This window comes from Saccopteryx bilineata, chromosome 8 (genome assembly GCF_036850765.1).
Source record: "Saccopteryx bilineata isolate mSacBil1 chromosome 8, mSacBil1_pri_phased_curated, whole genome shotgun sequence".
NCBI lineage: Eukaryota > Metazoa > Chordata > Mammalia > Chiroptera > Emballonuridae > Saccopteryx > Saccopteryx bilineata.
This window is the reverse complement of record NC_089497.1, coordinates 30,032,597-30,058,500: the sequence shown is the minus strand read 5'-3', so window position 1 is coordinate 30,058,500 and position 25,904 is coordinate 30,032,597. Positions and strand designations below refer to the sequence as shown.

The following is a 25,904-nucleotide window of genomic DNA, read 5'->3' as shown; positions in this document are numbered from 1 at the left end:
CTAGAGTAGAAGACATGGGTGCTTGAGACAGACTTCAGGCCTGTTTCTCCTCAGATTAGGTGAACCTGTAACATCTCAAACAGTAGGTAGTCTGTATGTATATTTAGTGTAAATATAATTCAGCATCTAAGAGAAGGCGTGGTCCCTCCATGGGTTTGATGATACGTGGCAATAGCTGAGATTATCCCCAGGGTCTGAGGAGCCCAAATGAGGCATTGCCGCTACAGTAAAAGGAACTCTGGATTTGAGCCCTAATTTCAGACCTTGGTAGCTCTATACCCCCTATTAATCTTTCCTGTAGCACATTAGGTATTTCTAGTCATCTAAAGAACAACAAATTAAAACACCTTCCTAAGGAAAAGTAGGTTACCCATCAATAGAACAGAGGAACTTTTTAGACTACGAGCTCCAGGTGATGCTTCTATTGAACTGATCAACCCTTTTGGATATATAATGTTTGGTTTCCAGACTTCTACAGACGCAGCAGGCCTGGGGGTGATGTGAGGGAGCCTCTTACCGACGTGATGGTGGAAGTGGCAAGGGAGGGAGGGTTTTAGAAAGCTTAACAGAGGTCAAGGCCATGCCCCTTGTTACAACGGGTTCTCATTCAGAAACTCTTTAGATACAGCATATTCTACTGCTGACATCGGGATAAACGGTGATTTCCCTTTATTTTTACTTTTTTAGAATGCATATCACAATGTGACCACAGAGCAGCTCTTTCTGAAGGACATTATAGAAAAGAACTTTGTAATCAACCTGACTCAAGATTGACCCTACAGACAGAGAAGATGCTAACAGTATTTTATTTTTATACTGCAATTTTTAGTTTATTTTTAAATATTACTTGTCAATTATGTATATTAAGCCTATTACTGCCTGGTGATTTATAACCACCAGCTTAATTTCTGTGAATATATTTAATTTATGAAAGCCAAAATATATTTAGTTAAGACATCAGGGAAATAAAGTTTTAATTGTATTGTTTTTATTTATTTATTTTTAGTGTGTGTGGGGGGCAGACAAAGAGATGAGAAGCATCAACTTGTAGTTGCATCACTTTAGTTGTTCACTGATTTCTTCTGATATGTGCCTTGCCCGGGGGGCTCCAGTCAAGATAGTGACCCTTTGCTCAAGCCAGTGACAGTGGGGTTTCAAACCTGGGTGCTCAGAGACCCAGGTTGATGCTTTATCCACTGTGCTACACCTGGTCAGGCAATTGCATGGTTTATAAATCTTCTTAGTTATTTCACTGTAGACTTTTGAAGGGATGTGACTTTCTTTTGTTGTTGTTAGTGAGGAGGGGTCAGGGGGACAGGGATCAGTGACTGACAGACAGGAAGAGAAATGAGAAGCATCAACCCTTCGTTGCAGCACCTTAGTTGTTCATTGCTTTCTCATACATCCCTTGACCGGGTGGGGGGAAGGAGGGACTCCAGCCGAGCCAGTGACCCCCTGCTCAAGCTAATGACTTTGGGCTTCAAGCCAGTGTCCTTTGGGCTCAAGCCAGCAACCATGGGGTCATGTCTATGATCCCAAGCTGAAGGTGGTGATCCCAGGTTCAAGCCGACGACCTCGGGGTTCTGAACCTGGGTCCTCAGTGTCCCAGGCCGACGCTCTGTCCACAGTGCCACCACCTGGTCAGGTGGCATGTGACTTCTAAGTAAGGGTTTTAATTTCAGTTCACTGCAACCGACTTGGGTACAGGACGACCTATTTGGCTACTATGAATTGGTGGGGAACTGGCATGTGGTTGTGTCTTGACCAGGCAAACTGGGAGCACTTCAGGCCTAGATCTGGATGACTGTTTTGATCCTACTTATTCTACTTAAGGAAACTGTTTGACTTTTAGACCAGCCCTGAATGTAGCAGTGTAGACAGTTTTGGAAATCTAAGATCATACTGGTATAATTAGGCATTTTTCCCTGCACATGAAAATTAGGTAGAGGGAAGATAGTCTTTTTTCAATTGAAAGAGTGACGCTAACCATGAAATAGTAGATGAGTAAATAACCAGAGAATGTGATCACTAAAGTCTTGTTGTGCCTGGATTATTTTTGAACATTTTTTAATAAGCTTATACAGAGAAAATGGGTTAGGCAAACTCAAGCAGATGCTTAAACTTTGTGTTTTGCCTGGTTTAGTTCATTAAACTTTGAAAGTTTATAAATTGAAGTAAATTAAGAAGGATGAAACAGATACAAGTAAGTAAACTCGTAACAATAGTCAAGATGTTTTCAATTTCAGTAGTATTTATTTTCATCTCTGTCTTCAGACGGAAAGCTTACCTGGTTCCCTAGGGCACCCCAGAGAAGACTCCTATGGGGTGCAAATAACCAGTCCTACAGGTGTGGGGAGCTGGGGTCCCTCCCCACGGCAGTGAATATGCCTCAAGGCTATGTTGGGGGAAGGGAAGAGAGAGTGACGGAGTAAAGAAGAGAACAGAAATTACATGAATAATGGAATTAAAAGCTGTTAGAAGACATATAAGTTGAAAGAATAAGAATCTTTTAAATAATTATCAGTGGGAGACACTGCTGTTACTGACAACCAACCTTTCTCTCTAAAGAAAGTGTATAAAGCAGGGGTCAGGAACCTATGGCTTGCAGACAAATCTTTAATAAAAAAACAATGTTAAAAATATAAAACATTCTCATATATTACAATCCATTCATTTCCTACCGCTCATGTTCAGGGTTGCGGGTGGCTGGAGCCAATCACAGCTGACCTCCAGGACAACACCAAATTTTTATTAGATAATGCGTAAGGTACATGGGTCGTTGTATGGCTCTCATAGAATTACATTTTAAAGTATGTGGCGTTCATGGCTCTCTCAACCAAAAAGGTTCCCGACCCCGGTATAAAGGGTGAAATATTACTCCAGAAACAGGAATAAAGGAAGTACTTAAAAAGCAGGGTAAGGGGAGAAAGTGAGTAGTTGATTGATCTCAGATCTAGACATTAAATATATTAATAGCATACATTTGTCCAGTACCAGTTTCATCGGATTCTTCTAATAACTTGGAGGTGGGAAAGGCAGGCACTCGACTGGAGTCCACGTGTTCAGTGTGACCCTTCCCGCCCACCACACAGCCAGAGGCTGCAGCTTGGCTATTGAAATTTAGTTCGAGGTAAAGTAATTCCAGCTTCAAAAAGGATCCTGCTGGCTACAGAAAAGTCAAAGTAAAAAACCAGTGGTGGCATTTCCAAATGTTACTGTAAGTACTATAATATTGGCCATAAGTTTTCTGACTGATGTTAAAATTGAGGAAACTGGCATTTTGAGTAGTATAAGAAAAGGCTACAAACCTCAAGGTGGTTTTAGTTAAACCAAAAAAAAAATGCGAGCATAACACATATATGTACAATTTATTAAAAACACATGAACACATTAAAACCTCACTATTTATACAATCTAAACTCTAGCAACATATACAAATACTGAGTGACTACAGTACATGCCGAGGTAAGAAAAGTACATTCTGGGAGAGAACAGAGAGAATATCACTGACACTCAAACCATTTTTATTTCCAATATGTACCTCAATGTTTTGTTTCCACCCTTCCCAGTGCTAGAGAGAGAGAGAGAGAGAGAGAGAGGGAGGAGATGAAGAAACTAGTCACAAGCTGGATTAAATGAGAACTAGTGCCACACTTGATCTAAAAAGTACTTTCATAACCATCCAACTCTTGGATTTTGCAGTTTAGGGACTTCAAGTTCAGAATGAAAGGCAATAACAGGTCATTTGTTTTTCAGGTAGAGCTTCATTGATTTCTCTTTAAGGTCTGAAAAGCGTAACCTCTTAGTTCTTTCTAAGTGTATCATCTGACACGGTGTTTCCATAGCCCTCTTGCCCTGCAGGTGACAATGTGGACCTAAGGTGAGGAAGTTCAAGCTTCGTGACTCTCCATGAGTTATAGCCACATTCCCGGTTAGATGAGCTCATTTTCTGCTCTCCCCTATGGGGAGAAGGGCAAGTGTATGCACAACATCATAACTCTAATTACTGTATAAAATTCTCTACTTGAACCATTTTCATCATCGAACTAAAACCCATTGTTCAATGCAAAAGTGCAAACAGTGAAACATGAACTTAAATAACTGGACTAGACCCTGCATACAATAGGATCTATTTAGATTTATAGCTTTTAATAAAATATAAGTCGGCATTCACAATATCTTTAACTGTGCTGGTTCCTAAGATCAAGTAACAGTGAAGTCAGTGTAATTTTATGAAACGTGTAATGGCCACACTTGTTGCACTGCTGTCTGCGTCTATTTTTGTAATTGTATTAATAGGAAAAAAATTTAATCCAATAAACCACAGTGACTTAAGTCTTTTACATGTTTCAAGCAAAGAATAAAAATTCAAGAAAATTTTGTAAAAAAAATGGTTCCGTTCACATTTTCAGTTGTTACTTGATTGTCTCCAAAGCTGTATATATAGCAGACATATAAATGTAGTAAAAACAAAAAACACCCCACAAATCCCAACTCTCGACTGTGAAAACAAACTAAAAGAAAAAAGTATAAAACCAGAAACATCCTTTGTATCAGGCTCAGCTCTTCAATTTGAAAGTAAAATATATAAAAGTAGTAAAAACTAGATATCTGTAAAAATCATTGGCAGTTCATGGACAGCACAGTGGCGATATGGATCAAGTCTTAAAACATGCATCATTTACGGAAATATTTACTTCTCAAAAACAAGTTCCGTGTGAAAAGTAAGTGCACACACACAAAAATAGCAAGCATCTTTGGGAAAATAAAGTAGTTTACTGAAAACATTTCTCTTAAAGCTTCAAACAGGCATATGGTTTTAGGAAAAGTATATTCTCTCTGTACTGAGGATGAATAAAAAAATACAGCAACTGGCTTACTCTCTTCCCACCTGAAAGGGGATGACTGCATTAATAATGTGTTTTACACATTCATATGTTTTTAAAAAAAGCTCAACATCTGTGCTTTTTGTTTCAGATATTTTAAAAACAAAGTACGTATTGGTTTTTTAATGAATAAAATTATGCCTCACAGTGTGTCTGGAAAAAAAAAGCACATGAAAATAAAACCAACAGTATCATACAAGCAGAGGGCAGGCAGGCTGCAGGAATAGAGCGTTCTATTTGGAAGCGATGTTTCAGATTACTGACGTACTCCTGGGAGCAACAAAATGAAAACCGGTAGTCAAGTTTAGCAAATCCCAGCAACACCATAATCTGGTGGCCCAGGCCAACAGAAATGACGAAGATCTGATGGGAAAGTACATTTCTATTAAGTCCACAAATTAAGGTTTATAGAAGGGATGGCAAATGTTAACCATGCGGTCAGCTTTTGCCATGTTGCCAATCTAAAGACCTTTAAACATGGTTTCTACATTACAGGCTGAGAAACTGCAGATGATTTCTAACTGACCCACCTAAAACTAGTTCTGGGCAAGTGGTGAGAAAGAAGTTGCCCAGAGGTATGGAAAACTACACCTAATAGTCCCGTGCTAGGATGCTGTGACATCTCTTCCCCACGTGGACACAGAGAACCACGCAGGCCTCACACCGCACAGACCGGGCACAGACGGGGCCGTGAGCGCGCGGAGCTGAAGAATACATGTTGGACTTGTTGGGTTTATTTTGGAAAACTAAAATGAAAGTTTACTTATTTGATGAAAAACAAAAAATATCTTGCAATTCAAAGAAAAATCTGTCTACATGTAAAACCCAAGGGCAAATTCTGGTTACTTTCTTAAAAGGTAATTTCTATGACTTCTGAAGAATGATTTGGCCTTTCACTGTGATAAATCTAAGTGGGTCATGTTTACAGTATCCACTTGGAAACCCTCAACTCTTCACAACTCATAGGGAAAAATTCCCATTGCAAATAAAGTTGGAGGGAACGGAGAGCATCTCTATTTTATAGCTTTTTAAAATTGCCAAGTTCTTGTTTCCACAGAGAAAAGTAAATGTAAAAACACTGGAGGACCTGAATTCATGCGGTTAAGAAAGCAAGTATCACACACTGAAAACCTGAAACATTTTATGAACACAGGAACATGGAGGGATGAGACCAGGTCATGTACCATTACTGTCAAAGCACTTGAGTGTCACAAAGTGAAAAATCAATCACCCTGCTTTTTAAAAGTCAGTTTCTCACCTATAGCTTTTCCTAAGGAAAAATGGACAAGTGTGTATGACCGCAATCAAAATAATGTAATCACTATCACTATTTTCTTTTTAAACCCAGAAAGCAACAAAGGAAAAGAGGAGGAGGAAATCAGGCTAGTACCCACCATTGATAAAGAGCAGAATTTCAAGCCATTAGACATTTCAAGAACAGTACCATGCATTATTGCCAGCCAGGCTCACAAAGCCGTCTCGAGTTCATCAAAGGTACCTGCAGCATTGGTAATAAATACTTACTCAGTGATTTTTAATTTCTCTGAAGTGCATAGTAGGGCGCTCTTTCTGTTTTAAAAATAGTGTTTTACAGTAGTAACAAACATGATGTTCGCAATTTAACAGGCAAGCAGTAACTGTGCCACAAGAACACTTTTAAAGCAAGATGGCAGGATTAGTCGTTTCCTGTACCTCGGTCATCACATTTCCACCAACCACGTCCGTGACAGATATGTAGTACATTCTATATATTACTACCACTAATAGGAAAAAAAAAGGCCATGTGCTTTTGAAACGATGCTTTGTAAAAAGCAGCATCACCTTCAAAGGATTTCTTTAAAAACATCATCACTGTCACCATCCCGCCCTGGTGCTGAGACCTCCTGTGTGCTCTGTGGCACCTGGTACACCAGTTCATCCGGGGCACTTGGAGCTGGCTTCCCACCCTTTGGGGTGTCATACTGGGCCCGGGCTGAGGAGCAGCTGTCAGTCCTGGAGAGGAGAGTGTTGTATGTTCCCACTAAAGGAGAAGGCTGGTTCCCTGTAGCTTTGAAAGTGGAGGTGGAGGGCAGGCCGACAGAAGCCGTGGCGTGCGCCGATATGTCCATGATGATTGGGGTTGCGTACTCGGGCCCTGTAATTGGGAGTGGCTCGGCATATGCGTGATAAACTTCTTGCACCGGGGAGTTGTAAGGATCTAGGTCAGCATAGCCTGTTTCTTTTCCTTCTTCTGGCTTAAAGGTGGACCTCTGATGAAGTGTGCCAACAATCCCTCCCACAAGCGGCTGCGCATACTCTGGATGTGGCAAAAGACAAACAGAAAAGTTAACCTCATCAATACAGGCCCCATACAATTCAGGGTGGAAGCTGCAGGCTGACACCGAAAGCAAACATTTCTTCGTGCAAGTTTTATTGCTGTCTACACAGACCCTGCAAGAACCAACTTCAGAAATTAAAATTAAAGATGTTATCGTGTATACTGTATATCACGGTAATATATAATATGCCAGAGAGCCTTCCACATGATTTTGCACAAAGAGTGTATATGTTCTTCAGAAATACAGTATTTCATAGGAAAAGAAATTTTTCATTTAGAATGGTTTTTTACTTTGAAATTAAATTTAACGGGACTCCACAGGAGTGCACAGGGTTTCGGTGAATGTCCCTGTAGCCTTTCTGCGTGCCTACCACCCAAAGTCAAGCCCTCGTGTCACCCTCTACTAGCCCCCTTTCTCCCCCTCCAGCCTCTACCCGGGGAACCACTTCACTTTTACCTAATTTTTTTCTTTTCAAGTATGAGGAAATGTTTACAATAAATATGTACCAGGTTAATAGGATAAATACTGCAAGGCTCACTACGCCTTCCCTGCTCTTCCTGAAACACCCTTCTGTCCCCAATAAAACCAAACAAACTTCCAGATAAAGAAGAAATGCCCAGTGTTTAGAAACGAATGCCTCAATTTTACGGACAGAACATGTGAGGCACAGAAATGACGCTCTTATGACCATCTTGTCTACCTTTGAAAAACAGCTCATCTCTCACGCGTGAAAAAGATAAAAAGACACTGTAAGTCCCAAAGCACTTTACAACAAGCACAGCAGTTCCTCCCTCTGCCTTGTGGCGGAAGCCTGCCCCCGTTACCTGCGGAGTCGGTCTGCAGCACCGCCGTGACCTCTCGTGGACTCAGGTGGTTAACCTCGCTGCTGCTGTAGCGAACTGGGGCTTCCTCGTGCTCCGCCGACTTGGCAGGGAGAAACTGCTTCATTCCTTTCCACCAGCCTTCATTGTGGTGGGAAGCAAAAGAGACCATTAAACGCAAACTTGTGTCTGAAATCATGGATTAGTCAATCCTGTTGCAGGTAAGCCGTATCTATAACAAATATCTATACAAATGAGCTGTTACAAGCTTTTTTTTTTTGTGGGAAAATACACATAACAAAATTTGTCATCTTAACCACTTTTTAAGTATACAGCTCAGTCACATTGTTGTGCAACCATTACCGCCATCCATTTCTGTAATTCTTCTCCTGTTGTACGGCTGACCCTCTATACCTATTGAGCAGCGACTCCAGTCTCCCCTGCCCCAGCTCCTGACAGCCAGCATTCTACTTCCTGTCTGGATGGTTTTAAATACATTATCTCACATGCATAGAATCATACAGTATTTGCCTTTGTGTGACTGGCCTATTTCGCTTAGTATAATGTCTTTAAGATCACCCTTGCTGTAGTATAATGCAGAATCTCCTTTTTAAGGATCAGTAACATTCCACTGCATGTATGCACGTTACACAGCCCTTCATCAGGTGATGTTTCTACATTTTAACTGTTGTGAATAATACTGCTAATAAGCATAGGTGCAGAAGTATTTCTTCGAGACTCTGCTTTTAATTATTTGGGGTATATAACTAGCAGTGGAACTGCTGAATCACGTGGTAATTCTATTTTTAATTTTTTTTTTTTTTGTATTTTTCTGAAGCTGGAAACGGGGAGAGACAGTCAGACAGACTCCCGCATGCGCCCGACCGGGATCCACCCAGCACGCCCACCAGGGGCGACGCTCTGCCCACCAGGGGGCGATGCTCTTTCCCTCCGGGGCGTCGCTCTGCCGTGACCAGAGCCACTCTAGCGCCTGGGGCAGAGGCCAAAGAGCCATCCCCAGTGCCCGGGCCATCTTTGCTCCAATGGAGCCTTGGCTGCAGGAGGGGAAGAGAGAGACAGAGAGGAAGGAGGGGGGGTGGAGAAGCAAATGGGCGCTTCTCCTATGTGCCCTGGCCGGGAATCAAACCTGGGTCTATCGCTGAGCCAACTGGCCAGGGCCTTTTAATTTTTTGAGGAACCACCATACTGTTTTCCACAGCTGTAACATTTCCCCTTCCCCCACCAACAGTGCACACGGTTCCAATTTCTCTACATCTCCAACAGCCCCTCCTCCACCACCATTCATCTCATTGTAGTTTTGGTTTTCATTTCCCCAAAGATGACTGATGTTGAGCATTTTTTCATGTGCTTAGTGGCCACTTGTAGATATTCTTTGGGAAAATCCTACAAGTCCTTTTTCCATATCTGAATTGTTTTTGTTGTTTTAGAAATTCCCTGCACATTCTAAATACTAATCCCTCATCAGATATATGATTTGCAAATATTTTCTCCTATTCTGTGGGTTGTCTTTTTACTCTGTGGACAGTGTCTTTAATACAAAAAATTGAAAAACTTTCATTAAATCACACTGGCCTATTTTTCCTTTTGTTATCTAGGCATTTGGTGTCCTGTCAAAGAAATCACTGCCAAATCCAGCGTCGTGAAGCTTTTGTGCTAGGTTTTCTTCTCATCAGTTTGTTCTTAGGTCTTACATTTTGGTCCTTATCCATTTTGACTTAATTTTTGTATATGGTGTTAGGTTAGGGACCAACTTCTTTCTTTTGCATGAGGATACCCAGTTTCCCCAGCCCTGTTTGTTGAAGACTGTCCTTTCCCCAATCAGTGGTCTGGGCACCCTTGTCAAAGCTCAACTGCGCAGGCTTATTTCAGGGCCTCTGTTCTACCCCACTGGCTGACATGTATGTCTCTCTCTACGCCAGACCACACTGTTCTGATGATCACTGCTCTGTAGTACATTTTCAAATCAGGAAGTGTGAGTCTTCAGTTTTGTTCTTTCTCAAGACTGTTTTGACTATTAGGTGTCCCTGAATCCTAGGATGGATTTGTTTATTTCTGCGAAAATATCATTGGGAATTTGATGGGGATTCCTACTGAATCTGTGTATTGCTTTGGGTAGTACTGACATGCTACCAATACTAAGTCTTCCAATCCCTGAACATGGGATGTGTTTCCATTTATGTCTTTTACGATTTCTTTTCGTAATGTTTTCATTGTATAAGTCTTTTACTTCCTTAGTTAAATCCTAAGTATTTTACTCTTTTTGATGCTATTATAAATGGAATTGTTTTTGTAATTTCCTTTTCAGAATGTTGATTGTGTATAGAAATGCAGCTGATTTTTGTGTGTGGAATTTTACCCTGCCACTTTGCTGAATGCATTTACTAGTTGTAACAGCCTTTTTGTGTGTGGACTCTTTACAGTTTAGTTCTTCAAATGTTTGGTAGAATGTACCAGTAAAGCCATCAGGTCCAGGACTTCTCTCTGTTTGGGTATTTTTTTGATTACTAACTCAATTTAGTTATCAGTCTATTCAGATTTTCCATTCCTTCATGATTTAGTTTTGGTAGGTTTTGTGTTTCCATGAATTTATCCATTTCATCCAGGTTATTCAATTTCCTGGTGTATAATTTTACATAGTATTATTGTCTTATAATCATTTGCATTTCCATAGAGTTGGCAGTGTCTCCACTTTCATTTCTGATTTTAGTAATCTGAATCTTCTTTTTTCTAAGTTCATCTAGCTAAAGGTTTGACACTTCTGTTGATCTTTCTGAAGAATCTTTTGGTTTCACTGATGTGCTCTATTGTTTCCCTATTCTGTGCTTTGTTTATCTCTGCTCTAAACGTTACTATTCCCCTCCTTATAGGAGGGAAAGGTAGCTTCAGGTTTAGTTTGTTCTTTTTCCAGTTCCATTAAGTTGTTCAAGAGTATGTTTTGCTTAGATAGAATATATAGTGCAGAGCAGAACATAGTAGAAATCTCTATTAAAAGTATATACACAAGCAGGCCCTGGCCAGATAGCTCGACCAGTTAGGGTGTTATCCCAACATGCTAAGGTTGTGGGTTTAATCCCCAGCCAGGGCACATGCAAGAATCAACCAATAAATGCATGAATGAGTCGAATAATAAAAATCAATGTTTCTCTCTCCCTTCCTCTATCAAAATCACTAAGTAAAAACAACTTTAAAAAGCATATACAGAAGCAGATCACTAGCCAGATATAGTTTGTCTTTGGTAGGGGTGGTTTTTATTGTATTTTTTTCTTTTTTCAAAAACTACTTTCCAAGACCCACCCTGGGGGCGGCGGCCAGCAGCACGTGATCAGCTCCGCCCCTGCTCTCCGCCTCAGCCACACCGGTGAGCTCTTCCGGCTCCTAACAGTTGTTCCAGTAATGACACCAGGAAGTGGGAGACCTGTAGGGTCCTCCGCTGCAACGTGCAGCATCCTGCCGGTTGCCACACGGAGCTGAAACTCAGAGGATGGCAGCCTATCGTGGCAGCGATGGCAGACCTCACAGGTTCTCCACCTGCTGGGCTCCCCTTGGTGAACACCCAGAGCAGAGTAACAAACACTATTCCCAGGGCCACAAGCCTCTGCTTCTCACAGCGCTCACGGAGGCCTCAGAGAAAGCCGGTTTCCTCACGAGAAACAGACACATGGTAGATAGAAATCAGGTTAGTTTTCCAGAAGAAAAAGAATTCTTTTCTATTTTGTTCCTCACCAGAAGGAACTTAACAGGAGAGCACAGATGATCAGAACAGAGGAGGAACACTATTTTCCTAACAGTGGTGGGGAGTGTACGTGGGTCTGAGAACCACTCTCCTCTCACGACTGCCACCCGGAGGGGGAGGGAGGGACTTCCGCTGACGGAAAGGGATGCAAAGTCATGAGTTACCTGCCCGGTCCCAGTAAGGTAAATCATAGGTGCCTTCATTTTTTTTCTTCCTGGAAAAATACAGAAAAAAAGTTAGCAAATAAAGTGACCTCACTAGTAAGATAGCTCTGACACTGCAAGATAAACACCGAAGTTAATAATTAGTCAAGAGTACACATCTCTGCTTGACTTACTCAGGGAAGTCCTCTATTTCCATTTGACTTTGCTGAGGCTCATAAATTCTGGATTCTCAATAAGTAACTGTCTCCTGAGACAGTTAATCTTGTTACCCAACTATTTCAGAAGGAATACAGAAATAAAAAAAGCTCAGTCTGTAGCTAAAAGGACGGAAGCAAAATAAATCTAGCCCTGACTTGAGTTTTTATGGGCAAATCATGTTAGGTCTGATTTGGTTTCAAATACAAATTTCACAGAACAGAAAGTGCCCACATTTTCTTCTGCATTGTTATTTTTCCAATTTCCTGTTTTCTTCTATGGTCCTTTGTCTCAGAGAAGTTTCCGGTGTCACATACCCTTAGTCGCACAGACTGAATTCCTGCCACTATCCCAGGATAAATGAATTGTCCCTAACAGTGACAAATGGCTGAGGGAAAAACAAAATTGGATTCTCCAGGCCTGGGAGTTGAGAGCCACATATACAACAACAAACCCCCCCCCCCCACCCAACCCCTCAGCCTCTGACATATCCTCTCCAGAAGAGATCTCCTATTCCTCCGTTAAGAATGACTATCTAGGCCCTGGCCAGTTGGCTCAGCGGTAGAGCGTCAGCCTGGCGTGTGGGGGACCCGGGTTCGATTCCCGGCCAGGGCACATAGGAGAAGCGCCCATTTGCTTCTCCACCCCCCTCCTTCCTCTCTGTCTCTCTCTTCCCCTCCCGCAGCCAAGGCTCCATTGGAGCAAAGATGGCCCGGGCGCTGGGGATGGCTCCTTGGCCTCTGCCTCAGGCGCTAGAGTGGCTCTGGTCGTGGCAGAGCGATGCCCCGGAGGGGCAGAGCATCGCCCCCTGGTGGGCAGAGCATCACCCCTGGTGGGCGTGCCAGGTGGATCCCGTTTGGGCACATGCGGTAGTCTGTCTGACTGTCTCTCCCCGTTTCCAGCTTCAGAAAAATACAAAAAAAGAAAAAAAAGAAAAGAAAAAAAAAAGAATGACTATCTACCAAGAGCCTTTTACAAAGGACAGTTTCTGATTCAAGTATGCAAATCTAATTAAAATGAATGCTCTGCAAGTCAGAGAGGAAGCGGAAGTCCACCAGTGCATGAACAGGGACAGAACAAGTTTGCTCAAGATCACAGACGTGGCTTTCTCAAAGAGCCTAAGCTAGGTGCTTTTCCTACATGGAAACATTCTTCTCCAGTATTAAGACTGTATTTTTATTATTGGTATTAAAAACTTTCTTATTTTAGAGTCTGGCTGTATTTAAAGTAAAACATTTCAGTATTCCCAAGTAGAGTACAATGTAAAATTTGTGGAAGAGACAATAGATGCTGAAAGTGTTAATCAAAAACTGGAATGTAAAAGAAATAAAAAGGTGACTGGTTTAATAATTACTACTGTTCTCCTTGAAAACTCTAATTATCGTAAGACTTCTAAATAAAAGGAAATCACCAATCTTTTCTAAATAGAAGCTAGATGCCCTATACGGCTAGGACAATTAATTGAATGGTTGTACTATAAATGCTTTTATATAATTTCAAACGCTAAAGCTTCGGGTAATTTTTTCATTACACGTCAAGTGCTCAGACTAGCGCGTGGCTTGGGCTCAGGTCCCAGTAGTCGCAGCTGTTTCTATCGTTGCTCTCCTCGCTGTGTCCACAGCCGCTTCCTGGCAACCCCTGTGCTCCCTGTCGCGAAGCCGGTCATCAGCAATTTCAACTCCCATGTGTAGAAGGAACCTCAGTTCTGCACCTCAGACCTTTGTCCTGAACAGACATATGTTCTGGCTCTCAGGAGTCAGAATGTCCACAAGGTTCTGTCAACACCATCCCAAACTGATCTCAAGACCTGCTTCCTGCCTCTCTCAACATTTCTGCTCCCCAGTCCTCACTCCCGTGTCCCTGTGCGTTAACCACAGTGGATGACACTTTATTGGCTGGTTACATGTCCAGAGGCAGCAGTGGGTCACAGCAGGGTCTCTGCAGCTGGGTCCAAAGCTCCATTCTGCCCAGTACTGGCCAGGTGATCTCAGACAAGTTATGCCCCATCTCACTTTCTTTTTCTGTAAAATGGGGTTTATAGCTGTACCTTTGCATAGGTCGTTTTGAGAATCACATTAGTTAAAACATGTAAAGCCTAAAACCAGCATTTAATTTTCTATAAAAATTGGCTGTTGCTGTTCTCATCATTACTATTGTCACTGTCCAGGTCTCTGAAAGCATCATGAATTTTCTTTCCTGGACTTCCCTAAAGCCCTTTCTCCCTCCCCCCGTCCCTCCTACCATCATACTAACTTGCTGGGTCTCTGCCCAGACCACTTCCCCCACACCAGGAATCTGGGATCCACTGGGATCCATGCTGGTACTGTGGCTGGCACCTAACTGCACCATATCCTCTCCATTCTATAAACTTTGGGGTTCATCATTGGCCCCCTAGCACAAGGCTCAATACTTGGCACAGGGTAGGAGCACAAATATTTGTTGAACAGTGGAACAGAAGAAGTCATTCTTTTGTTCTACCAAACCTGTCCCTCCTGCTCTGTTCCCTCAATTCATGACCCCCTACCTGGTCTACTGCACCAGGCAAACCTCAGCTCAGGCCAGGTGCTCCTGCCTCCCTGACGGGATAACCGCCCGCCTCCCTTCCATGCCAGTGGGACGCCTCTCCATCTCTTTCTCTAAGATCGCTGTTCTAGTTCTTCCTGGCCTTAGCAGTTTCCTAATTCATCTTCCTTCCTCTTCAATCCACTCTGTGAAACTACTGCCATTATCTATTTTTTCAAGTTATTTAATTAAAAAAAATTTCCCATAGATTTGAGAGAGAGGAAGGGGGAAGGAGCAAGGGAGGGAAGGATGGAGAGCGAAGCCTCAACTCATCGTTCCACTTAGTTGTTCCATTCAGTTGCACACTCACTGGTTGCTTCTTGTATGTGCCCTGACCGGGGATCAAACCTGTGACCTCTGACACCAGGACAACATTCTATCCACTCGGCTACCCAACCAGGGCTGCATTATCTTTCTACAATCATCTGACAATACCACCTGTGTACCCAACACACTCCAGTGACTGCCCCCCTGCAGAATGAAATCCAGGTTTCTCTGCCGATCCTGGCGCAGGCTGCATTGCTACGGTTCGTCCTCGGGGCTCTCCATGGCAGGCCCCCCACCGCCCCGACACGACTTGCCATTCTGCCCAGTCCCACACGTCTCTGTGCTTCTGCTCAAGCAGTCCCCTCGGTCGGGGCCACTCTCCAATTTGGCAATGCACACATTTGATACAATAAATGTACTCAGTAACTAACTGTGTAACTGAACATACTCATTTTTATGGGAATAAAGGAGAAACACATATTTTTATTTTAATGACTATCTTAGCTCCCCATGTCAAAGAGAGGGATTCATAGTTCACCTTCTGTAGTTTCTGTTTCACATGGGGAAATACCCACCCTAGGACCAAGTAGGCGAACCACTTATATACTAACCTGTTTCTCCAATGCCAAGCACACACTGATATGAGAATGAGCGTGGTGAGGACCATGACAAGCACGGGGACCAGAACTGCGGCCAAGGCTACATCTGAAATATTCCAGAGGCAGAAGAACAAAGACCAAGCACATCAGCATTCAAAGGTGTCTACCTCAAAAAATACCATAAACATTATTTATGAAATGAGACTGGGCAGGAGCTGGTAACCTCAGGTGCCTCCATGGATATCTGGAAGTTTGTCACATTATTTGATTCACTTTCTGTATTATGTTTAATATTCTTCATAGTAACTTAAATCACCAAGATAATCACTGAAAGACAAATAACTGAGACAAACACTTTCTACATATGTGATAAAGGTTTACTATTATTAATATATTATAGTATACAAATAAAAATTAAATAATAATAAAGTTGGCAGAGATAAATGAATAATACATTAAAAAGACAAGTGACCTTTCAATATGTTAGCCTTACCAATAATCAGAGAAATGGAAGTTAAAACAAGAATAAGATCCTACTTCTGCTCATCAAATTGGAAAATATTTAAAAGAACTAATTGTTGAAGAGAGTATTAGGAAAAAGTATTTTTATGGGAATATAAATTGATACATTCTTTACCATTTTGGGGCAATATGTATAAACAATAATTACTTGGCAATTCCATATCTAGAATTTATTCTTATGAAAAAATTAAGATGACCTTCAAGGATGTATCTTTAAAGAAGTTTGCTTTTGTATCTGTGGAAGAGTGAAAAACTGAAAATAATCCAAATGCCCAACAATGAAAGGGAATGTGTAAGAACATCATTGTATCTTCCTTAGAGAAAAAAGGACACAGCGCACGGAAATGATGCTGCAACATGATGGCACAATACTGAGAGCTCTGGGAAGGAAACAATGCTGTGTTAAGTACAGAAGGCCAGTGTGTGTGTCGAAGGGGCACTGACACAGCGCGGGAGCCCCCAGGAAGCCCAAGGTCATTTGATCCGTCTCATGCCACACACACAGAAAACGGTCTGCCTAAGGTCATCTGGGACATGAGTTTCTCCCTTCCTCTGTCAACCCTCCTGCCACAAGGACGGCAGCAACTGCTGATGTGCCTGGGCGCCAGGTGCCGGGCACTGCTTCCGGCCTCACACTCTCCTAACTGTCGTGACAGAATTGTAATTTCTGTAAAGACAGAAAGAAGCTGCTGACAACAGGAGACGGAGAGGATGGTCAATAACACGAGGCCTCCGAGAAGCTGGATGGATGGGAACCAGGGTGCAGGTGAAGTGATCGGCCTTGAGTAGCAAAAGAAACCCCTTTTACTGCAGCGGACAGAGGGTAAAGGTGAGTTTGTAGATTCCACAAAAAGGGAGTTTTCTTTTAATGGCTTCTACCTTCTTTGTGAAGTTGAAGAGGTTACTGGAAGTGAATAAAGATCTTTGGGGTCAAGGGTTTAAAAAACAGGGAGGCTACTGTGGAGAACAGACAGAAAAGCCAATGAGGGAGCCAAGGCCGGTGGCCGGTGCTCAAGGCCCCTGGAGGAGCAGAAAGTCGTCCCGGCACAAACCTGTGCCGTGCTCTCCTCGGCACCACTCAGCCTGAACAGGAACAGGGAGAAGTACTGTCAACAGAAACCCTGACTCAAGCTAGAAAGCACCAAGGATTCGGAAAAGAAATGTGCTTGTTCATCCCTAACATCTGTAGAAGTGGAGAAGAAAACCATCGGGTCCAGAAGGATGCGGTTTGATTTAATCAGAGGCTTTCAAATATCTGCGTGGGCTTGGGTCTGCCCATCACTGTCCCGGAGAAGAGGAGACAAGCGTTCCTCAGTTAAAAAGCCCTGTGCATCTGCTGTTCGTTTCACTCTTACAGAGACCCTCGTTCTGGGGGAAAATGATTTAGGGACACTTTTAGTTTTGAGATTTTAAGATTCTACAGGATGGGACAAAAGCAGGTTAACAGCTGTGAGTGTGTGAAACAGTTTATCCTTGTATTATTATTTATTAATTATTACATTACTTTTCATGTGAACAACTCTAAACCTGTTTTTGTCCCACCCTGTATAATCAGACTTGAAGATGAGCAAGACTTCTCAGCGACGTTGCTTGCGTCCAGGCCTGTGGCCTGGGGTTCCACTCTAACACGTGCCTTCAGCAAACTGGCAAGACGCTCGCTGTGGCTGCTCAGCTCTCGGCTCTGAAGACTCGTGCTTTTCTCTAGAATTTCCGGCAGCATGAGAAATAAATTGGTCTGCTTGGAAGATAGGGAAGAAACTGACACGTGGAAAGTTGGATCAAGTTATCTGAATTCAGGCAAATTTTCAAAAAATGAGAATGACTGAAGTTTTACGTGACACAAGCTGCCCTGAGTGAGGTGCTCTCTCTTCGCGGCGATGTCCTGAAGAGAAGTGTGCTTAGTTATCTGCCAGCACGGACACTAATTCCTCTGGACACGGCTGCTTTCCTCTCGTAGCCAACTGAAATTTTGTTTTTCAACAACTTATAAAATCAAAGAACTACTCTGTTTTGTATATGCTAGTACCTTATTTATCATAAATAAAATTTGAAAGTAAATTCTTTAATCCATTTATACTTACAGTCTGAAAAACTGTACTCATAAACATTTAAACCACAGAGACTCAAGTTTTGTTTATGAGCAGGTCAATTCAGAGTATTCAAAAAAAGTATTTTCACTAAAACTTGTTTTTCTTTCTCTTCTTTTTTTCTTGCCACCTAGTTCCATATGCAGCAGTTAACATATAATAAATAAAAAAAGGTTTCCTGTTATGCTTTTAGTTACTTCTAGAACTATTTCTGGGCATGAGACTCCAGTGTTTAGTTGCACAGGAACAAAACAGCAGCAGGCCTAGAATACAGCTGCCGCCTCTAAATATTTAAGGAACAATTCATGGCTCCAGAGGAGAAAACTTAGCGCAAAGAAGTCTTTTGCCAAGAAAAGGGACAAGTTTTTTTGGATGTACTTAAAAAAAAAAATTTGAGGATAAGATACTGAGGGTTTAAGAGCTAGAAATGTTCTAAAAACTTAAGTTGAAAACAAAATGAGACAGCACTACATAGCAGATGTTGGTGTTCGGGTCTGCCTACCTTTGGTTACGTCTGGAGTCACTGTAGTGTTTCTGATATCAGGGGTGGCGGTTGTTTGTTCTGTCTGGGCAGGAAATTCATTGCCACTGCGAGGTTGTAGTGGTTGAGTAAATTTTGGGGCATGACCTTGAAAAAAAAGTTTTAAAACTCTTTATTTATCTATAGTATATCAGCTTGAGTAAAATAAAGTTATTGTAGAATGCTTTTACCATGATTTATGAACAGTTATACCACAAATCCAGGGACTGTACAGTTCTCACATTTACAGGTGGCGTACCTTGGGGTATTTTTGGAGGGGCCGTAGTGTTTTTGAGGTCACTGCTGTTCCGAGGAGGAGGAGGAGGTGGAGTGAGTTTCGGAGGACGACCTTGAAAAATGGTTTAGAAAAGTTTACTCATTTTTCTCATAAAAATCGTAGCTGCATATAGTAATTTAAATGTCTTTACCATTTCCTAGATTACTTAATTCTGCATAGTGATTTTAAATCTCAGATAGAAATATGCCAGAAGTTAAATATACTCTGTATTAAATGCACAGATACACTGGGATTTCTCAGTTTTTAAATAATTAAATTGAGAGTAATCTTAAGAAGGAAAATAATGGGGAGGTGAATGATATTGAACTTGAAAGCAATAGAAATTTCATTACAATTTGATATACTATTCATTAATTCATTTAATAAATACATATTTATGGACAGCCCACATGTGTAAGCACTGTCGTAGTTCTTAGGGCTACAACAGTAAACAATGTATTAAAATATTATATAATATTAAAGGAAGTTACTCCTACTTTTAATTTATTCAAAGTAAAAGTTACTTAGATTGAGGTTACTGCTATAATCAATCATAAAAGCTTATGTGATGCTAACATATTACACGAGACCTGATTAACAGTTATTAAGAACTGAGACTAGATTTGAGAAGCAATCTTATTACAACATCTCATCAAGGATGCCCTCTCTCCTACTTGTAACTTTGGAGATCATTTTGATGTCTAACTTTTTAAAAGGTAACTGTTTCTTTTTAAGAATTCCTTTAAGAACATAGTGTAATCAGAGGTTAAACATTCCTATTATTGTTAATTACTTTCTCTGAGAACAGGACTTGGCCTGTTCTGATTAATCCAGTGCAAATACCATGTCTGACACATGCTACTTTACCTTTAGGAATAAACTGACATCCAAGCAGTTCCACTTTCATGGCAATTTTCTGCTGCCACTGGGTCGGGTTCACTCTAATAAAACGTGCAATAATTGGTGGCAAAAAGTTATTACGCACATCCTGGTGATAATCTTTGTTTCCTTGAAATATCTTTAAAAAACAACAAAAAATTGGTACTTTACATCAACAGAGGCCAGGGCTAAATTGCTCCACTGACACATGATTTTTTTTTGTTGTTGCTGTGGGTCTTAAATGAGATCTGCAAAGTATGACAATAAGAATTAATTTTTATGAAGCTAAACTAATCACAACTTGGAAAACTAATAAGAAGCTGAACATTCTTCATCAAAACTTTATAACGAAAAATATGAAATATAAAAAGGATTTTAAGCTGATACAAACTCAGGAATGCCAACCTGGCAATCTGGGAAGAGAGCTTAACTGCAATGCGATGGTTTGTTTCCTTAATAAATTAGTAACTCCAGTCTGGTGGAGTTACCAAATATTTAAATATGTCGATTTTACTTTCAGAGTAAAGCATAAATGAATATGAGATCTTAGAGGAAATGCTTTACAGTGTACTTTTCATAATTTTTCTCTCAATAAACAGACCAAAGGCAAACATATACTAACAAACATGCAACAGATCTATATCTCCACCTACTGGGTAAACTACATCAACACAGCTCCCACATTCTGTCTTCTTGCTGCCATTTGAACTAGGAAGGACACTGTTACCTGCCTAATTTAATGGTCGTAACTAAACAGCAACAAATGCTGTTATGAATAATCCTTAGGAGCTCTTAAGGACAAAGCATTTCATATAATTAACTCAGTTGTTCTTCATGGCAACCCTACGAAATACGCAGAACCCAGAAAACTGGAGCTTACAGAATGGGACTGCACGGCCAGTCAAGGACAGAATAGTGACTTAAACCTGTCTTCTGACTGACGTATGGGCTCTGCTAAGCAAAACAGAGCCCCTTTGTTCCTCATGCCAAGTCATCTAGGGTTCTAGGTAAACGAACATCTGCCTAAAGTCAAAGGGGCTCAGTTAAGGTAGGAACAAGTAAATGTTTACCTCCTCAATCAAGTCACTTACAAATATCACAACTATTTTCTTCCTGGCTGATGCACATGGCATTAGATTATAAATATCTAAGACACATTAACAGCCGCCATTTTCTAAGAGGTCTATTTTGAAATTATAATAATCTCCACACTAGTAAGCCTCCATTGTTTCCTCAGATATTACTTTGAAATAAAAGAAAAGCAATTATTTAGACTATTATATTAATGGAACAGAAATAATAAACATGATTTGGGGACATAAAAAGTACTCCTGAGATCTTACTCTGTATGCCATCTCATTTTTATAAAAAACTTAAAAATATTTTTTATAAAAATGAAGTAAAAAAGATTTGCTATATTTACCCTGTGAGCATCTATTACAAATCCCTGTGTACAGGGAGGTTTGCAAGGTGCCATGAGGGTACAATGGAAACGGAAGCCAACGTCCCCATTTTCAAAGAACTTGAATTTATTGGATGTTACCATGCATCAATATGGCATAGTATTATAAGGGATGTATTATACAAACAAGTTGTACATACATTCCCCTTTCAAAACAAACCCAAAAGCTATCTCAGTCTGTAGGTACGTGTTCATGCATGCATTCATGTTTAGAAAGGGTGTGAGAATGAATACGCCAGTCACCAGTACTCACTGGGGATAGAAGAGGGAGCAGATAGGATAATATAAGTGATGCAAAAGACTGTTATTTCATATAGTTCAACACAAGGACTTCCATTTCTATCCATAATAAACTAACAGTCGCTGGATTTAACCATCTGCCTTAAATTTCTGAGAAACTGAAAAAAACAATTGGCACAACGGTTTTCAGACACTGGACAACAGGCAGCATATCCCTGAGGAGAGGGAAATGAATGCGAGCCCTCCCATTGCCCCAGCACTGCCTAGCAGGCGTCCCCAAACTATGGCCTGCGGGCCGCAATGCGGCCCCCTGAGGCCATTTATCCAGCCTCCACTGCACTTCTGGAAGGGGCACCTCTTTCATTGGTGGTCAGTGAGAGGACCTCTGTATTTGGCAGCCCTCCAATGGTCTGAGGGACAGTGAACTGGCCCCCTGTGTAAAAAGTTTGGAGACCCCTGGCAGAGAGCCTGGCATCTCACCGAGTCCAGGAGGCAGAGCTCAGAGACGGAGCCACGGCAGCTAGAATCTGAAGGGTACAGTACAGGAGAGAAGAACACTGCAGAGAATTCTAAGATTTATAGGAAGTCTCCCCTTAAATCCTCAGCTGCTTATGAAGAAACTATCTGTGGGCGGTAAAAACCCCACAGAAACACCAGAAAGGAGCCAGGAGAACAATTCTGAGAGCTACACAGGGCTGGGAACAGCTCCCACTGCAAACAGTCAGAGTGAAGAAAATTCAGAACTCATAGGATGTTGGGTTGAGTGATTAGAACACTACTTTCTCAGAAGTAGGTAAAAATGAGAAAAAGAGGCTGCTCCAGTGTGCCTAATAAAGCTAAAATGCAAGTCTTGAAAAGATAACGATTTCCCAGTAATAAAGCTCAAAAGTAAAGGAATAATAAAAAATGAAATCTAGCACCAAACAACGTAAAGTTTACAATGTCTGGCGACCAATCAAAAATTAACAGACATGTAAAATATGACCCATAATATCAATCAATATAAAAGGATCTAGAAATGAGGTATTAGGAGCTAAAATTAGTAGACAAGGGCTTTATGAGTTACTATATATCCTTTCAGAGGTAATGAGAAACATGAGCATCTTAAGGAGACATGGAAGAAATTTGAAAAGCTCCAAACTGAAAATCTAGAGGTGATAAATAGAATATTAAAGCTAAATACACCAGATAGGATTAACAGTTGATTAGACATTGCAGAAAAGATTACTGAACTTGAAGACAAAACAATAGAAATTTCCAAACTAGAACACAGAGAAAGATTTAAAAAATGAACAGCATCAGTGAACGGAAGGACATTTTCAAGAATCATAATATTCACGTAATTAGAACTGAGGAGGAGACACAGTTGAAGGGAGCAAAAGGCCTACAGTTTCCCACATCTGATGGAATTATAACCCGCAGATCCACATTCAAAGAAGCCCAAGCAGAAGACACATGAACAGCCACATAAAGCACACCATAACCAAACTACAACAAATGATAGAAAGAAAATCTTAAAAGTAGCTCAGGGAAAAAAATGACACATTACATATTAAGAACCAAAAATTAGCCCTGGCCGGTTGGCTCAGTGGTAGAGCGTCGGCCTGGCGTGCGGGGGACCCGGGTTCGATTCCCGGCCAGGGCACACAGGAGAGGCGCCCATTTGCTTCTCCACCCCCACCCCCTTCCTTCCTCTCTGTCTCTCTCCTCCCCTCCTGCAGCCAAGGCTCCATTGGAGCAAAGATGGCCCGGGCGCTGGGGATGGCTCCTTGGCCTCTGCCCCAGGCGCTAGAGTGGCTCTGGTCGCGGCAGAGCGTCGCCCCCTGGTGGGCAGAGCGTCGCCCCTGGTGGGCGTGCCGGGTGGATCCCGGTCGGGCGCATGCGGGAGTCTGTCTGACTGTCTCTCCCCGTTTCCAGCTTCAGAAAAATACAAAAAAAAAAAAAAAAAGGAACCAAAAATTAAGAATGATAGCAGAATTCTCGCTGAAAACAATGCAAACCAGAAGACAATGTGTCAGCATACCTAAAGTGTTGAAACAAAAATCTGTCTATCTAGAACTCTTAACTCAGCAAAATTATCTTTCAAAATGAAACTAAAAATATATATATTTTCCAGAAATATAATTCAATGTTCTTAGATGTTTTTTATTATATAAACATGGATAATTCTTATACTTTTAAAAAATCTACTATATCCCACAAATATAATAAATATTATACCAATAAATATGGGTATGCTAAGAGTAAAAAGTAGTCAGGTTTGGGGGTATTAAGCAGAAGATAGAAACGGAGACAATACTGTTATTTGCTTCCATGGGTAGAGGCTCACCAAAGATGAAGTTCATGTGAGATCAAGTAGAAGAGAGGAAAGAAGGCCTTGAACAACAGCAGAAGAGCTTAGATCCATATGAAAAAGTATAGGAAGCCCCTGTGGTAATTGAAGGTATATTAGTAAATCTTATATATGATAAAGAACTGAAAGTGTCAAATAACTAAAACAAAACTCACAGAGAAGCTTCATTAAAAATATGTGCTCATAATTTCAATTTCAGATGAGAGGACTCTCCCTTCCGAGGGGACATGGACTCTCCGAGTTACAGGATCTGTGTGGTGGCGCGAGGCCCAGGACCCAGGGGAGTGACGAACACCTAGAGGGAGCCACCTACGGCTGCTTCCAGACTCACCCACCGAGCTGCACACTGACCACGGTCACGCTGCCAACCCAAATAATCTCATAATGACCACAGAAGTCAGGGAAATTCTTCAGGCAGGAAAATATAGGTTTTCTTTTTTTTTTCTTTGACAGAAAAAGAGAGAGAGCGAGAGAGAGAGAAAGAGAGAGAGAGAGAGAGAGAGAGTGTGTGTGTGTGTGTGTGTCAGAGAGAGGGACAGATAGGGACAGACAGGAAGGGAGAGAGATGAGAAACATCAATTCTTAGTTGCAGCACCTTAGTTGTTCATTGATTGCTTTCTCATATGTGCCTTAACTGGGGGGCTACAGTAGAGCGAGTGACCCCTTGCTCAAGCCAGCAACCTAGGGCTCAAGCCAGTGACCTTGGGCTTCAAGCCAGTGACCTTTAGGCTCAAACCAGCAACCATGGGGTCATGTCTATGATCCCATGCGCAACCTAGCAACTTCACACTCTAGTCAGATGAGCCTGCGCTCAAGCCAGTGACCTTGGGGTTTTGAACCTGGGTCCTCCGCGTCCCAATCAGATGCTCTATCCATTGTGCCACCGCCTGGTCAGGCTAAAGTTTTCTATGACTAAAGTTGAAATGCTCTTGAAATGACCTTTCAAATCTAAAATAGCCTATAAATTAATGTTCTTTTGCCTTTAGCCCTTTTTCTCTCCTTGCCTACAGAGTAGAAATCTGGGAACAAATTAGGTTTCTCCATCATTCTGTGTATTGATAAAAAATATTTTTAAAAACAGAAAATTGTTTTCTTTTAGAATTTCCTAATAAAGTATCTAAACAATTGAGTTAAAATATATTAAAAAAAGAATCACTAAAGCGCTTAATCCTTATGTTCATCAAAAGGATCCTAGAACCACTGAGAATTTCCTAACCCTTGTTAGAAGGGTAAGGTCAATAACTAACACTACCAAAAGTAACCAGAAGAGGGCAGAGTAAGACCAAATGATATTTAACTTTAATATCACACAGGAGAGTTCCTGTGGCTTTTGGAAAAGGCTCATTTTAAAAAATGTTTTAAAAATACCTTGTTAATCATTTTACCTTATCCTGCTCCACACCACGCTCTCTGTACACAGTCCATCTCAGTCCATCATCACTGTATAGAATTCTGTAGGCCGACACATAGTAATTATGCTCCAGCATGGTGGAGCCAGTGGTCACAATGCCTGGAGAATGGAGAGTTACTTTATTAGTGCACATGGTCTGATCTTCCAGGTTTGTTCAATACTGAAACATAAACTTGGCCCTGGCCGTTTGGCTTAGCAGTAAAGCGTCAGCCCAGCTGGGTTCAATTCCTGGCCAAGACACACAGGAGAAGCACCTGTCTGCTTCTCCACCCCTCCCCCTATCCTTCCTCTCTGTCTCTCTCTTCCCCTCCTGCAGCCAAGGCTCCGTTGGAGCAAAGTTGGCCCGGGAGCTGAGGATGACTCCATGGCCTCCACCTCAGGTGCTTAAATAGCTCCGGATGCAACAGAGCAACGGCCCAGATGGGCATAGCATTGCCTTCTGGTGGGCTTGCTGAGTGGATCCCGGTCGGGCACATGCGGGAGTCTGTCTGTCTACCTCCCCCACTTCTCACTTTGAGGAAGGAAAAACAAAAACAAAAACATAAACTCCTAAGATACACTGTTCAAACATTTATGCCTAGGACACA

General features: G+C 41.6%; 2 protein-coding genes across 7 annotated transcripts in view; one reads left to right on the top strand and one right to left on the bottom strand.

Moving 5' to 3' along the window:
* The window catches only part of ST3GAL6 (ST3 beta-galactoside alpha-2,3-sialyltransferase 6), a 92,666-nt gene extending 86,024 nt beyond the window's left edge, over positions 1 to 6,642 (top strand). For 4 of the 5 annotated variants that reach the window (XM_066241503.1, XM_066241498.1, XM_066241502.1 and 1 more), the window contains one exon: positions 688 to 987. In XM_066241503.1, the coding sequence (XP_066097600.1) occupies positions 688 to 774 (87 nt within the window). In that variant the 3' untranslated portion in view covers positions 775 to 987. Of the gene's footprint in view, positions 1 to 687; positions 988 to 5,381 lie in introns of those variants that run through there. The other variant, XM_066241501.1, reaches the window with a different exon arrangement.
* The window catches only part of DCBLD2 (discoidin, CUB and LCCL domain containing 2), a 108,083-nt gene continuing 85,528 nt past the window's right edge, over positions 3,350 to 25,904 (bottom strand). For both annotated transcript variants that reach the window (XM_066241496.1, XM_066241497.1), the window contains 8 exons: positions 25,292 to 25,416; positions 19,840 to 19,990; positions 18,955 to 19,044; positions 18,678 to 18,803; positions 15,579 to 15,672; positions 11,944 to 11,993; positions 8,029 to 8,166; positions 3,350 to 7,182 (listed from right to left, as the gene is read on the bottom strand). In XM_066241496.1, the coding sequence (XP_066097593.1) occupies positions 6,710 to 7,182; positions 8,029 to 8,166; positions 11,944 to 11,993; positions 15,579 to 15,672; positions 18,678 to 18,803; positions 18,955 to 19,044; positions 19,840 to 19,990; positions 25,292 to 25,416 (1,247 nt within the window). In that variant the 3' untranslated portion in view covers positions 3,350 to 6,709. The remainder of the gene's footprint in view (positions 7,183 to 8,028; positions 8,167 to 11,943; positions 11,994 to 15,578; positions 15,673 to 18,677; positions 18,804 to 18,954; positions 19,045 to 19,839; positions 19,991 to 25,291; positions 25,417 to 25,904) is intronic.